The sequence below is a fragment of the Arachis ipaensis genome, chromosome B7 (genome assembly GCF_059453495.1).
Source record: "Arachis ipaensis isolate K30076 ecotype BB chromosome B7, ASM5945349v1, whole genome shotgun sequence".
Lineage (NCBI taxonomy): Eukaryota > Viridiplantae > Streptophyta > Magnoliopsida > Fabales > Fabaceae > Arachis > Arachis ipaensis.
Window position 1 is genome coordinate 30,735,316 of NC_142442.1, and position 14,662 is coordinate 30,749,977.

Below are 14,662 nucleotides of genomic sequence, written 5' to 3' on the forward strand. Positions count from 1 at the left end.
TCTGAGCTTCAGAGAGGTTAGGGGAGATTGCTCAGGATTTGAATTATACAAAAGCATTATGGGTTATGCACAACTTGTTATAGGTCCTGCTGGCGGTGGCAAGGTAATTTACTGTATCATCTCATTTGTGTATTTCTTGTCCGTAGTGGATTGTTTGGTAAATAATGCTGGGATTAGTTTGGGTGGTAGTAAAGTTCAGGCCGTTTAGAGTGAAGATGGGGAATGGTATATTCAGCAATTAATTTCTTTCTCTTTGTCCATTTATTCAGCAATTAGTATGATGATCATATATATTTTATTATTTCAACTCAGTTTGTGATCTTACTATTTTGGTTTAGTTAATTTCTATTTACACTTTTGTGCACCTTTAGAAGAATTTTTTTGTTTAAACTTCTTAGAAGTGCAAGTATTTTGGCAGCAGCACCACTGGGAATGAACAAAGGAATGAACACTGATACAATTGTTAAGGCCAAGAATTTTTTTTATGGTGATGAAGATCAACATGAAAAAGATGTGTTTGAGAAAAATCTAAAGGTGCTTCAGAACATTTTTTAGTCATTATGCTAAGATTAGGAGATTAATGATTTTCTGTTTGTTAAGCTCTTTTCAGATATAGAGTGCAAACTTTGCATTTTAATTGATATATGATTCAAGTTCCATGTGACTTAAATTATCTTAAGTTATATTTTGATTGTTAATTACTTCTTAAGATTATGTCTTTGAATTGTGTAAGAATAATTTTTATTATTTAAAAAAATTATTTAGTATAATTATGTGTTTAATTTTATTTTATAATATTTAACTCATTTAATTAAAAATGTAGAATTATATATGTAATAATACTATTAAATATTATGTTGTATAAAAAATTATTAGAATATTATATACATACAGAAAATAAAAAAAAAACAATGAGAGACCTAAGGCTACACTTATATAGAGTAGCTATGGTTATACAGAAAATTAAAAAAAAATTATAAGGGACCTAAGGCTACACTTATATAGAGTAGCTATGGTATACAATGTGGCTATGTTTTACAGGTGATGCAGTAGCGTTGAAAAGCATAGCCTATTCTGGTAAAAATGGAAGCTGAAAAACGTAGCCTTTGGTCCTGGACAGTATCACTTGAAAAGCGCACCCTATTCTCAAATGCCAAAAGTGTAGCCCTTGGTGCAGAAAAGCGTAGCCTTTGAGAATAGGCAACGGCCGAATAGGAATCACCCCCAAAAAGCGTAGGCGTAGTCCAGAAAGCGTAGCCGTAGCCTAAGGCATCATTTTTTTTTTCACTTTTGGCTACACTTTTCAAGTGTACCTGAATGAGTATTTTTCTTGTAGTACCGATAGCTAACCCGGATATGGAACACCACAACACGGAGCAAATGGGACTAAACTGTAACCATTACATTTTACCCGCTTAACTCGGAACAAGCGGGACAAACCACAGCTCTTATGTCTTACCAGATGTTTCAAGTCTCAATCCGAAGCAAGTGGGACAAACCTCAACCCTTGCATCTTACCCAGGTGTTTCAAGTCTCAACCCGAAACAAGTGGGAGAAATCTTAACCTTTTCATCTTACCCAAACAATTAATCAATAATCATTAATCGATTCCAATCAGAATTATAATCACAATCACACATAATCATACTCGCACTTTTTATTCCCAAACCTTTGAATTAATAATTAATTAACTTTTTAAATATTTAACCAAATAAATAAATTTTTTTCGTTGTTATTCAAAACTAAATAAGTAAATCATAAACCAATTTCTTAAATCAACCAAAATATAGAAATCAATTTTCTTAACCTCCAATAATCCAATTCATTGCTTTAAATTCATTAAAATCCTCAAAACCTCATGCTTTAATTTGAATCTATTCATTAAAACTCATTTCTATTTAATTAAGTACCCAAAATGTAATTCTTTTTATAATTAACCAAACCAAAATAAGATAAAAGTTATCTTAAATTGAAACTAATGAAAAGAGCTTTAAAACGATTTAAGAACGGAAGATATCGAAATTTTATAAAGAAAGTTGTGAACAAATGAAAATCGGTATAAAAATATGAATTTTGAGATTTTGCAAAAAACCAGAAATTCTGGTCTACAAGCCCACGCAGAGTATGGTGCGTGTGCACCCAGCACATAATAGGAAAAAAGGTTTGCGCGTACGCACGAGTGTGTACGTATGCACAACAAGGAATTTTTGCAAGTCATGCGTACAAACGAGGTGATGCGTAGTACGAAACAGGAATGGCATTCTAACTCGTGTGTACGCACGAGGTGATGCGTACGCACAAGTCCTGTTTTCTTGAAGAAATCCTGTTTTTGACTAGTTGACCTTTCCGGCATGCTTGTAAACCCCTGTAACCCCTAAATGAATCCCGATAACTCTTTTTTAAGCCCTGGATAGGGTGTGGCTAAGTCCAATGAACTCAATTTAATTATTCTCGGGTTAAACACTTTGTTAACCAGAGGTAACGTTGCGGGGATGGTGGTTTTATCCCACCCGCAGTAAAGACAGAGGTTCCATCCCGCTCACATGTTAAAGAAATTGGAAACTGATACATAAATAGGGGCTTATAAATTCAACTTGATGAAATAGATAACTAATTAGGATTAATGAGTTAAATCACTTATCAAATTACCGAAGAACACTAATAAGACTGATTATGGCCTGAATAGCTGGATTGGCAAGGTATGGGTGTTAACCGGCTTGCGTATTGATTTGTTATTACCTTGGCACCTACACCAGGGAAGGAAGAAGGTCTCATCCTGCTTGTTCCGTGGTTGTGGTGTAGTTGTAGGGACGGAGGTTTTGTCCCGCCCGTTGTGAGGACGGTGGTATTATCCTTCTCACGAGACGAAGGAATTGGTAAACTGATTGAGAATGTGGTTAACGAACTTAATGATTTCAAAAACTGATTAAAGAATTTACTGTGAACTGATGTTTGCTCATGGCAAGGACGGTGGTGAATCTCGCTTGCACACTGAGCTGAGTTATGCCAGAGTAAGGACGGTAGTTAATTCTGCTTGTTCAAGATTTTTTGGGTAAGGACGGTGGTTAATTCCGCTTACACATTGACTGATATTAGTTCCGGACAAGGACGGTTGGTTAATAATCCCGCTTGTTCGAGGTACCTGGTAAGGACGGTGATGAATCCCGCTTACTCGTGGATTAATATAATAGGCAAAGACAGTGGTTAATCCCGCTTGTGTGTTCCGAACAAGGACGGTTGGTGAATTCTGCTTGCTTGTGGTACCTACGGATAAGGACGGTTGGTTAATCCCGTTTACTCGTGTCAGGTTCTGGCAATAAAACTGACGCATGAGCTTATGGCCAGTATGACAGGCATGAATAATTTGAATTTGTATGTATTAATTGGGTGTGCATCTTGTATTTGGCTTGCCTTATTTAAATATTTGTATCTATATGCTATTTAAGCTAATTGCTTTATCTGTTCTATCTATTTGTGTATTCTTTGTATTATTTTGTATGTGTTTGAACAATTGAAAGATCTCTTATGCTGGCGATGGTGACTCTGAGGGTTGTTATTGAAAGGATGAGTTGATATGGTTAGATGATCGAGATGAGTTTGATTGATATTTGAGTTGCCTAGGTAGATGCAAGGGTTGTGGTTCATCCTACTTGCTCTGGGTTGATATTGGAACCACTTGGGTAGATGCAAGGGTTATAGTTCATCCCACTTGCTCCGGGTTGAGATTGGAATCACCTGGGTAGATGCAAGGATTGTGGTTTATTCCACTTGCTCTGGATTGAGATTTGAGATCACTAGTATAACTGAGACTTAGTCTGTTTACCTTGTTTGGATTAGAAAGGACCCTAGGCTTGAACCTTAAATGATTGAAGTTTAGGATTGCCTAGCAGGTTCATATCTTTTTACATAGTCTCTATTTGGAATTATTATCCTACTAGAAACTTTCAGATTCTCACCCATTATCAGATTTTATTAATTTTCAGATACAAGACGTGTCGCACCTTCCTGAATGTGCTGAACTCTTGATGAAGCGAAGACTATACTTTTGGGTTTTATTTTGATCTATGTAGTACCTTTCTCCACTTTTGATATGTGTATTCGTATATCCTTCTCAGGGGTTTTGTATTTTGGAGAAACGGGTTGTATTTTGTATACTTTGGTTTTGTATTATGTTCTAGCTGGCCTTTCTTCGTAGGTCGAGACTAATACTTTATATATGTTACCTATGGATCTTATATATACCTTTGGTTCTGTATATTGATGCTTTCTTATCTTTTGTGTTTCGAGTGCGATACGATTATTGTTTTGTTATCTTTATTCACAGGCTCTTAGTTAAACTATATTATTTCAAATATTATGTATGTATTTTTCTATTTTTAGATATTGTAATACATCACCACCGCATATTTATGACTATAATGTAACGCTTTGTACTGTAGGGTGTTACAGCAGAGACATCATCAAGTTTCAAACCTTCCACCAGAATGATTTCCTAAGGCAATTTAAACTGTTAGTTCTAGCTCCACCAAAAGATAAAGAATATTGATCTTTGTTTCTATATGAAAATGTCAAATGCACAAACTAATCTTCCCCATATTCAAGAAGAATGGTTCACAATAAATTTTATATAATTCGGGACAGAAACACTATCAACTAGCATGTGATACAACTTAGAAAAAAACAGAAAAGAAGATAACTAGTGATGAAGAGTGAAGAGTAGCATTGCAACTAGTGTCCCTACAAAAACTAACTTTGAATTTTGCCTCTTTAGCTGAGATGTGATAGCTATAAGCTATAACTAGATCACTTTAAAAAGAACTGCAAGTATAAGTATTTCTAAAATGTTGAATAGAAAATGACATTTAAAATTAGCAACCAACTGCTTTTATCACCTTATATTTTTGTTAGTCACTAAATCCGTCGCTGATAATAGCGACCAACAAATTTTCAACCTAGATTTTATGTTGGTCTCTAAATCGGTTGCTAATGATAAAATTAACGACCGATTTTTGTGACCCAATTGGTTTTTTATGAAAAAAATTGTTGGTAACTAAATTTGATCGCTAATTTTTAATTTAGCAATAGATTAGAATGACTTTGGTGGTAGTTGCTAAATCAGTGGCTAAATTAGAAATTAGCGACCAATTCAACGACCAACTTTTTTTTATATATAAACAAAAATCGATCAATCACTAAATTTTTCAGTTGCTAAAATTGGTCACAATTCTAGTAATTTCTTGTAGTGAACTAACACAACCACTAATATATAAAAAAATCAGCAACCATAACACTTAGATATATGTTTTTGGGTCCTTGCTTCAGCTTTCAACTTTCCAATCCTCTAAATTAGACTAATCCTCACTTGTTCATTATCATTTGCAGTAGTATTTGCTCTTCCTTTATGTTCTTCTTCTTCTACATTATCATCCCAGAAAAAAATATACCATTTTTTACCACTAGTCTATATGAAGCAGATTTAGGAGTTATGAACATAAAAAAAATTAACAACCATTTTTAAACAAAAACTTACATTATAATTAGGATAACCATAAAAAGGCTTTTTTGGACTGGTATCTATTCCAAATTACTAAAGCATAGAGCGACAGCCACACCCACAAAGATCTGGCACTCGTGAATTTTTACTCCGACTTGGAGTCCTCGTTGTTGATCAAATAGAGCTCGCTAGACCCCGACCCACACATTCAATTATGATTCTGCAACGTTGCTTTTAGTTTTAAACAAAGAGCCCAAAGAAGAAGAACAATGACAAAATGCTACTAAACTTAGTGTTAAAAATATAAAAAGGAATCACATTGGGTCAAATAGTTTCAATTGCCAACTCAGCTAATCGTTACACACTCCAGTGTGGCTTGTCACTGTCCGCAGCAAACTTAAATGGCTAAAAATGAGGTAAAGGACCAACTAAGTGCGTACATTTTTTACAATTTTAGTGAGAGACTCAATCGGTATAATTAATAAATTAAGAATTAAATCAATGCAATTTGTGGATCTCAATGACCACTTTAAAATTTAACTCTAATTTCATTATTTATGTAGCATTTATATATACAAATATTAATATAATTAAATAAATAGGAGGATTACCCGTTGGACTGCTGAAAAATCAAAAATAACAAAATTTTAGCATTTTAAAGATATTTTATTAATTAGTTTGTGGATGGCATTTTTTGTTATGAATAAATTTTGTTAATATTGACAAAAAAGTTATTTTAAAAAGTATTTTATTAATAAATTTTTTTTAGAAAAATAATTTATATATATTAATATCAATAATACTCAGAAGATATTAACAAATTAATCCAAATTTATTTTATTTAGTATTTATTAATCGATTCAAATAAAATAAATTTAAATTGTTTGGAATGATTTTGTATGGTTTTTCTAGCATTATATATTTGTGAGCATATATTAGTCTTAGACAACTTCGAAAAAAATATAATATTTTCGGTAAGATAACTTATCAGTATGTTAATCCTCTAGAACCAAATTACTTTTACTCCCTCGATCGTGAGATCATAATTTAACTCAATTCTAAAATTATTACTAGTCAATGAAAGCATCCCAGATGTAGGTGCGGAAAGGGAAATTAGTCAATAAATAAAGTTGTATAATGCTTTGTAATCTCGTGAGATCTTAACTTCATAACTTGGTACATATCAAAATGTGATTGTACCATTGACATCAAAATCAAAATCATAATATTTTATGAGATACAGACATTCATAAACCAGTTCATTATTTTATGGTTAAGTAGGTATGTATATGAATCATTTGTGATTTTGATATGGTTTTCCAAATCAATCTCTACCACTTTTGAATATGAGGATCCAAAAGCAGGTGATGATTTAGTTATTTAAATTACAAAGGTGATGAAACAGTGTATACTATACACCAAAAGAGACAAACTGTATAAAATTAGAGACAGTTCTCATGGATGTGCTTCAGCTATGGCCAAATTAAATTAAATTAATTAAAAAGTCACGCTATTTCGTTTACACTAAAAAATTAGTTATTAAATTAATTATTTATATAAAATACACATTAAAATATAAAATATATATTAAAAATAAATTAAATAATATAATATTATTTATATAAAAATATTTCGTAATTAAATTTTAGTGTGTATATAATATTTTTGTTAATTAAATTTTGTCATTTTAAAAAAATAGAAAAATGGATCCAAATAAAAACCTCAAAAGTCTCACCAGGTGGATTTTGTGTCTCATTAGACTCCAATTATATGACTCAGACTTCATATTCCGTGGGACCTTTCTCCATGTGAAATCTACACATACATCTAATTTCTCTGAAGGAATCTTCTTGTTAGCGACGGAGGGAAAAAAATGAAAAAAAAAGGAAATGCATCTGTGAAAGATTAGTTAGAACATTTTATTCTTATAGATTTTGGTACAATTTGTCTTCATGAATTGGTTTGGATTGCGTAATATCTACGTACTTTAATTTTATCAAATTAGTAAATCAACTTTGCTAACACCCTTTCCAAAGTTTCCATATCTCAAAAATTGCTTGTGCAATTTGAAGTCATGAGTAGTGTTAATATAGAATTCATCTTTCCTAACATTTGCGATTCCAATCCTGGTAAAAGCTCATTTGATTGTATGATATGGTTAGATTTGATATAGTACTTGTTTGGATGCTATTAAATCGATAAGAAAATATTTTTTAATAAAAAATAAATTTTTTTAATGTATTTAGTAAATTTTTAATAGTAAAAATAAAAATATTAAAAAAATAAAAAATATATTTTTAAAAAATTATAATTTATATATTTGTTAAAAAAAATTTTGTAAAAAAAATGTTTTTCACATAATAAATAAATAATTTTTTTTATTTTACTTAAAAATAATTAATATATAAAAAAAATCTTTTACATGAAATATTTAAATATAAAATCTCTTTTATTTTTGTAAAAGATCTTTTAAAAAAATTATTAAAAAAAATATTTTTCAAAAATGACATCCAATCAAAGCATATACACATATATGTATAGCTACAATTACAAGCAAACGTTTCTTATTATAAAGTTAATTTATTTTCTTAAAAATGTTTTAGGACTATATATATTTAGAATAAAAAACAGTACAGTACTACAGTGCATACCCATTTCAAGGTTTATGGAACAGAATAGTCTATCAAATATAAATTTAAATCAAGAAATTAAATAACCTAATATAAATTGTATTATTCAATGTTAGTCCATACTACATTATTGCTTTTCGTTCGTTCATTCATGTCTTTTTTTCCTCTTTATTTGAATTCGTGGGTTTTGTTTTCTAATATAAAATATTAAATTCAATTTATTATTTAAACTGACTATAATAATTAATTGATATATGTATAAATACACCGATATTCTTATAAAATAGCGGGTAATTCTGAAAGGAAAATTATAAATAATATAAATAAATTGAAGAATGAGGATAATTAAACATATTTCCCAAGCATTTTATACAAAGAACGAACATTGATACAATAGTAATAATATATCGTGCATACATTAAAAAAAAGTCGATATATCATTAACATATTGTTATGGTTTCATTTGAAACCTTCTTCCATATTCCGGCAAACTGCAAAAATTCACATAACCGATGTTACTTACAGAAAAAAAAAAACTCTTACTTTTTTTATATATCTTTATTTTTTTCACCATATGATAAGTTGATAATTTATGAAATGCAGCATGCATTAGGATTTTCATCACTGAAGAGTTGAGGGGGTGGAAGTCGTTCAATGACATAGAGTGGTGGATATTGATAATAGTACATCATTCTCTTCATTCCCAAATCCTCTTCCATGCTATAGTTATAAACCACTTGCATATTGTTATTCTCTTCTTTCTTCCCTTCTTCGCCACCCTTTTCTTCTTTGTTCTCACCACCCTCTTCTTTCTTCTCTTCTTCTTGTGCTTTCTCCTCTTCTTTCTTCTCCTCTTCCTTCTTTCCGTCTTCGGCGGCTTCTTTGTTCTCTTCTTTCTTTTCAGGTTCCGGCTCCGGCTCCGGCTCTGGCGGTGGAACTATTTTGGCTTGCTTTTTGGTGCGTCTATAAACGTAGTCTACTAGCTTGTTTGCGTCCATTGTTCCGGTAACAACAACTTTTCCGCTATTAAATTCAGTTACCGCGGTTTGAACCCCTACATTAATTAATTTCACATTAATTAAATACATTCACAACAAATTCTTGAACTTTATTTGTTATTTAATTAATCCTAATAACAAATTATTGGCCTAATTATTCTAATTAGAGCCTCTATCTAACATTGGGCAAGGGTCGTATCATTATCAAGCACTACTAGACTAACTGTAAAGCAATTTGAATTTGAAGCATGATATATACATACAAGTATAACTTAAATTATTATTCATGTATAAAGTATTGATTATTAATTATTAATAATTAGTTACGTGTCAACCATGTTCATGAAAAGTAAGTGGCAGAAAGAAACTCAAAGTTAGGTGAATAGCATGGCCTGAATGAATTTTAAAGTGTGTGTGTGTTTTTTTTTCAGATTATAATTTGCAAATAAAGAATTAAGTGTCTTTTCATGCATTTTCATAACTTTTAGTTGACAAAACAAAACTTGGCCATCACATGCACACCTTTTTATCTGCATTTTTTTTGAATATTTTCTTTTATTTTTTTATTCTCTTTTTTGAGGTGCAAATCTGACGCAGGACATAGAATAATGGGACCTAAGTCACATCAGCACCAACCAAATTCACATCAAATGGTGACTTGGCAACTTGTATGGAACACACCTAACTGTTTTTTCACTCTTCCTTTTGTGGGATCTTGCTATGTAATTTTCCTTAACTTAGTCAAAAATTATATAATAAAAAGCATATTGCTAAAGTAGCTATCAATTCATTTCAGTTTTTTTATTTTTATCAATTACATCCAAAAAATAATTTATCCATGATGCATATTGGAATCTATAGAGAGAAATGATACCTCTCATTTGGAGTATCTTCTTCTTGAGTTGCTCAGCACAAGCCTCACAATGCATGTTTACATTAAGTTCCACAGTTACTGGCCCACTAACCTGAACACACCAACAATAATTTCTATTATCAATTAATAATTTGATTTAGTTAAGCACTACTTGACCAATAGGCCTATGCTGATAGAAAAAAATAAATAAATCATTATATTTTCTTTTGAAGAATAACAAAAATTGAATTCTAAACTTTTCGATCATAAACATTTTAATTTTATGTCGTGATATCAGTTTTCTCAAAAACTTAAACTAGTACCAGAATACATATATAGTTATAGTTATATCTTTAATACACGATAATTTTTTATTCATTTATTTATTTTTGTTTTTATTAGCAGTACATAACAATTATAACAATATATGCCTCGGACAAAAATTACAAAAAGGAAAAAACTATTAAAAAAATGACACAAAAAAGTTAGGAGCTGAAAATGACAAGAAGTCTTAAAATCTAAAATATTTTGAGAAAGGAGGAAAAAAAGAAAACAAATTAAGAAATTATATACCTGAGAATTAACAACTTCAGGTATAGGTTCTCCTTCTGCTGCAGGCAAAGGAGAAATAACAGTGGCCCTTCTTTTTGTTTTCTTTGTAATAATGTTACATATTGCTTGAGGCTCCACTATTCCCTTTATTGTCACTTCATTTTTAGCCATGTCAATTACCACTTCTTCAACTCCTATTAATTATAAATTGTTGCAACAAATTAAACAAAATGAGTGAATTGAACATGCATGACATTTGAAACAAAACAAAAAAAATTAATTAATTAATTAATTAAATTAAGACCTCTAATTTTCATGATATATCTGTGAATTTTCTTGGCACATCCAACACAATGCAGGTCCACAAAAAGCACACATGGTGCTGGTGGTTTAGGTGGTGCTTCTTCTTCTTTTTCTTCTTCCTTCTTCTTCTCTTCTACCTCTGCTCCTGCTTCTCCCTTTTCCTCTTCTTTCTTCTTCTCTTCTTCTTTTGGTTTTTCTTCTTCTTTCTTCTCCTCTGCTTTAACCTCTGCCTCTGCCTCTGCCTTAGCTTGTTCCTATAATAATAATAATGATAATAAAATTAATTGATCAAATCAAACAGAATTTACCAAAATAAGATTAAAATTATATACAATTATTAAGACTAATGTAGACCCTTTTCTAATAAAACATGTTACTAAGAAATTAAATAAGGCTTACCTGTTTTGCTTCTTCACCCATTTGGTCTATGAATATTGGAGAATGAAGAAATGACAATTTTGAATTTGAGATACAAAAAGAAGAAGAGGGTGTTACAAGGAAGGAGTAGAGAGAGTATATTATGATGATAGAAAATTAGTGGTTGCTTGAATATTAGTTAGCATTCATTCATATAAAAGGTGATGGATGATGAACTGAGTGAGTGATTCCCTTATCACATGCAGTGCCACTAACTGCTACAACAAAAAGGGATCTCTTAAGATTGTTTAATATTTCTTTTTCAGAAATTCTATTTTCTCAATGTTTAGAACTTCAAGGGGGTGGGGGGGGGGGGGGGGGGGGGTAGAAGGGGTGAACTAGTGTTATAGGGCTCTCACATTTATAGAACAAAAATAAAGAGGTTGGGGCTTGATTAATGAGGAAGAGAGAGAAAGAGGAACAAAGATTGAGAAAATTATTAGGTATTTTTAAAAAGATTTAATATCTTTATGTAATAATATATCTCAATAAGTTAATACTTTTGTTTAAAACTTTTTTTCCTTAAAGTAAAAAGCTGATTTTTTAAAATTTATATTTATCCCTTACTTTGTGACTGATTGTTAATTAAAGAAAAGTTTAATCTTTAACAAAATTGAGAAATTAATTATAAAATAAAATTTCAATATTTTAAACAGATTTACAAGTATTATATTTGATAAGAATATAAAATTAATTAAATTTTCTTATAATGAAAATATTTTTTCCATTTATATCTTTGAAAATTTTAAAAATATATTTTTCAATAAAAAATCTGCTTTTTTTCATTATTAGCAGAATTGTTTGCAGGTATCATTATTATTATTATTAAATAAATAATAGTCTTTCAATTAAGAGGACATTTTGGGAAAAAATTTTCTAAGGAGAGGTTTGAAAAAAAATGAGGATAGTGCCATAATGCACCGACGGACTGATAGATTTTAGAGGACACAATGACAAGAGATGGTGAAGTGTCATTCTGTCTGACATGCATGATACATGGCATATGTATGTGTTAACTGTATGGACCTTATATTTGATCAATTCATTAGTACTTATTATTGGCGTTTAATTTTTATTTAAGTTATTGTTTAATTATTTTGTTAATTTTATAATTTTATTAAATTTTTATATTTTTTATTTTTAATTAGGTCTTTACGTTGCTTTTAACTTTATAATTAAATCTTTTTTAATATAAAAAATATTAGAGTTAACTGAATATTTTTCGCAAATTAAAGGTATTTATAATTAAAAATTTAATAAATCTTTGACTGCATATATTTTGAGAAAAATATTCGGTTAATTTTAACGTTTTTGATATAAAAAGAACTTAATTATAAAATTGAAAGTAGTATAAAGACCCAATTAAAAAAAATAGAGAGATCTAATTAAAAATTTAATAAAATTATAAGAACTAATAAAATAATTAAACTTTAATTTATTTTTTATAATAATTTTTAAATATTTAAAATTTATTAAATTTTATATTTTTAAATTAAATATTAATTATTTAACTTTTTTGTATAATTAGATATTAAATTTTAGACATTATAACAAATACCTTTATATTTTAGGACAACCTGGACCTCCCCACCTAAGTTTTTTCATCGTTGTTTCACTCCCTTCTCTATCTTGCCTATTGTGTATCTACGCAATTTGCAAGAATTCTGAGTCAGATCATCCAATTAAGTAACATGGGTTGGTTAAGGTGGTTTGATGTTTAACTTTTCTCTTATCAAATAATTTGAAGTTACATTTTGAAGTGTAATTGTGATTATGATTGTAATTTTATGATTATATTGTTGCCACTATCTTAATATGTATTTTGAGTATTGAATTTAATTTGTTTTGTATTTACAATTTGAATTTGAATTTGTTACACAATTCGTTTAATTTTGGCATGTTGTTGTTCTAGTGATCAAAGTATATAAATTGAAAATACATTACAATTATGACCAAATTTTGATATTAATAATATTAACTAAATTTATAATAATAAGATTCTTGAAATTTGACTTATAAATTATTAACAACTCATATTTAAGTAAAACGTATTGCATTTTTTATTAATTAAATAAATTTTAGTTCTTTATTTATTATATTTTTATATCAATATTTTATATTTAATTTTAGAATTTAAATTTTTTTTTATTTTTATCTTTAATAACAAGTAAATTTTTAAAAAATGTTGTATTTCTTACTTTTTCTAGGGCATATCAGTAATTGCAGTGACTAAACCATTAATCATGATATTTCTTGTTAAAGAAAGAAAAAGAGATTCCTGAAACAACTATATATTTTTTACTCTTAGGCCTTAATATCTCTTTTTAATCTACATCTGTAGCTACAGAATTAGTTACTACTATAATAACAAGATGACAGTGCACAATATACATAAGCTAAAATAATTAACCATGTACCATAAGATTCTCTGTACCTGTGTGTGAAACATAAATTAAATTCTTTGAAGGTTCGTTAGACTAAATCTTAAATTGGAATTTGGTACACGAAGTTTATATATGTTGCAGTAGCTATATTAATAGTGGTGACATAAGATTCTGACTTCTGAGGTATACGGCGAAGAAGAGAATTAACTAGTGTTTCCTTTAAGGGATGGGTTTTCATTAATTTAATGTTATTGGGAATCTTTGCATCTTAAAATGCATAACTGTACTGCAACCATCTCAGTATACTATTAGCTTAAATTTTGATATTTAATTTGAAAAGTTCACCTATTTAAAACTCTTCTTTTTTCCTGCTGATTAGTCATTAGATAAATTAAGATAATTAATATTCTTTTATTTTTTAAGATTTAAATTAATATTTACCAACTTTTTTTACACAAAAAATATTGATCCCGAATATTAATCTAATTATTATTTCCTTCTTTAATTATCAGGGCATGTATAAAATAAAATATAAAAAATGTTATGAATATATTAAAAATCAGTTGTTAAATTAATTATTATATATTTATATATAAATATATATTATTTAATTTATTTTTAATATATATTTTATATTTTAAAATTATTTTATATTAGTAACTAATTTAATAATTTTTTTTAAAGAAATAAAGAGCTCAACGTTTGAAGTAGAGCATACAACTGACAATTACAAAGCATAATCAATAAAATCAAAACAATTCTTATGTCATTTCCGGTATAATCATCAATAACATGAATTAATTACCACACCACTTTTTAGCATAATAAAATAATAGAGTAACACAATCTACCACATCTATTATATTATTTTTAAAAATGATATTATTTTTACATAACCAAATATTTTATATAATTAAAAAAAATTTAATTAACTAATATTTACGCAACTTTTTTTTCAAAGACATACTTCATCAACTCTTAAAGTGATTTTTTAACATACTTGAGATAGTTCGCATAACATGTTGATAAAT

The 14,662-nt window shown here is 29.0% G+C and overlaps 1 protein-coding gene across 1 annotated transcript; it reads right to left on the reverse strand.

The window, feature by feature from the left end:
• Positions 1–8,466: 8,466 nt before the first annotated feature.
• Positions 8,467–11,617, reverse strand: LOC107609688 (Heavy metal transport/detoxification superfamily protein). Its single transcript, XM_016311705.2, has 5 exons — positions 11,230–11,617; positions 10,832–11,084; positions 10,549–10,721; positions 9,997–10,087; positions 8,467–9,178 (listed from the first exon to the last, which is right to left on the reverse strand). Exons 1-5 carry the CDS (start codon positions 11,248–11,250, stop codon positions 8,715–8,717), a joined length of 1,002 nt encoding a protein of 333 aa, XP_016167191.1. The 5' UTR covers positions 11,251–11,617; the 3' UTR covers positions 8,467–8,714.
• Positions 11,618–14,662: the final 3,045 nt, after the last annotated feature.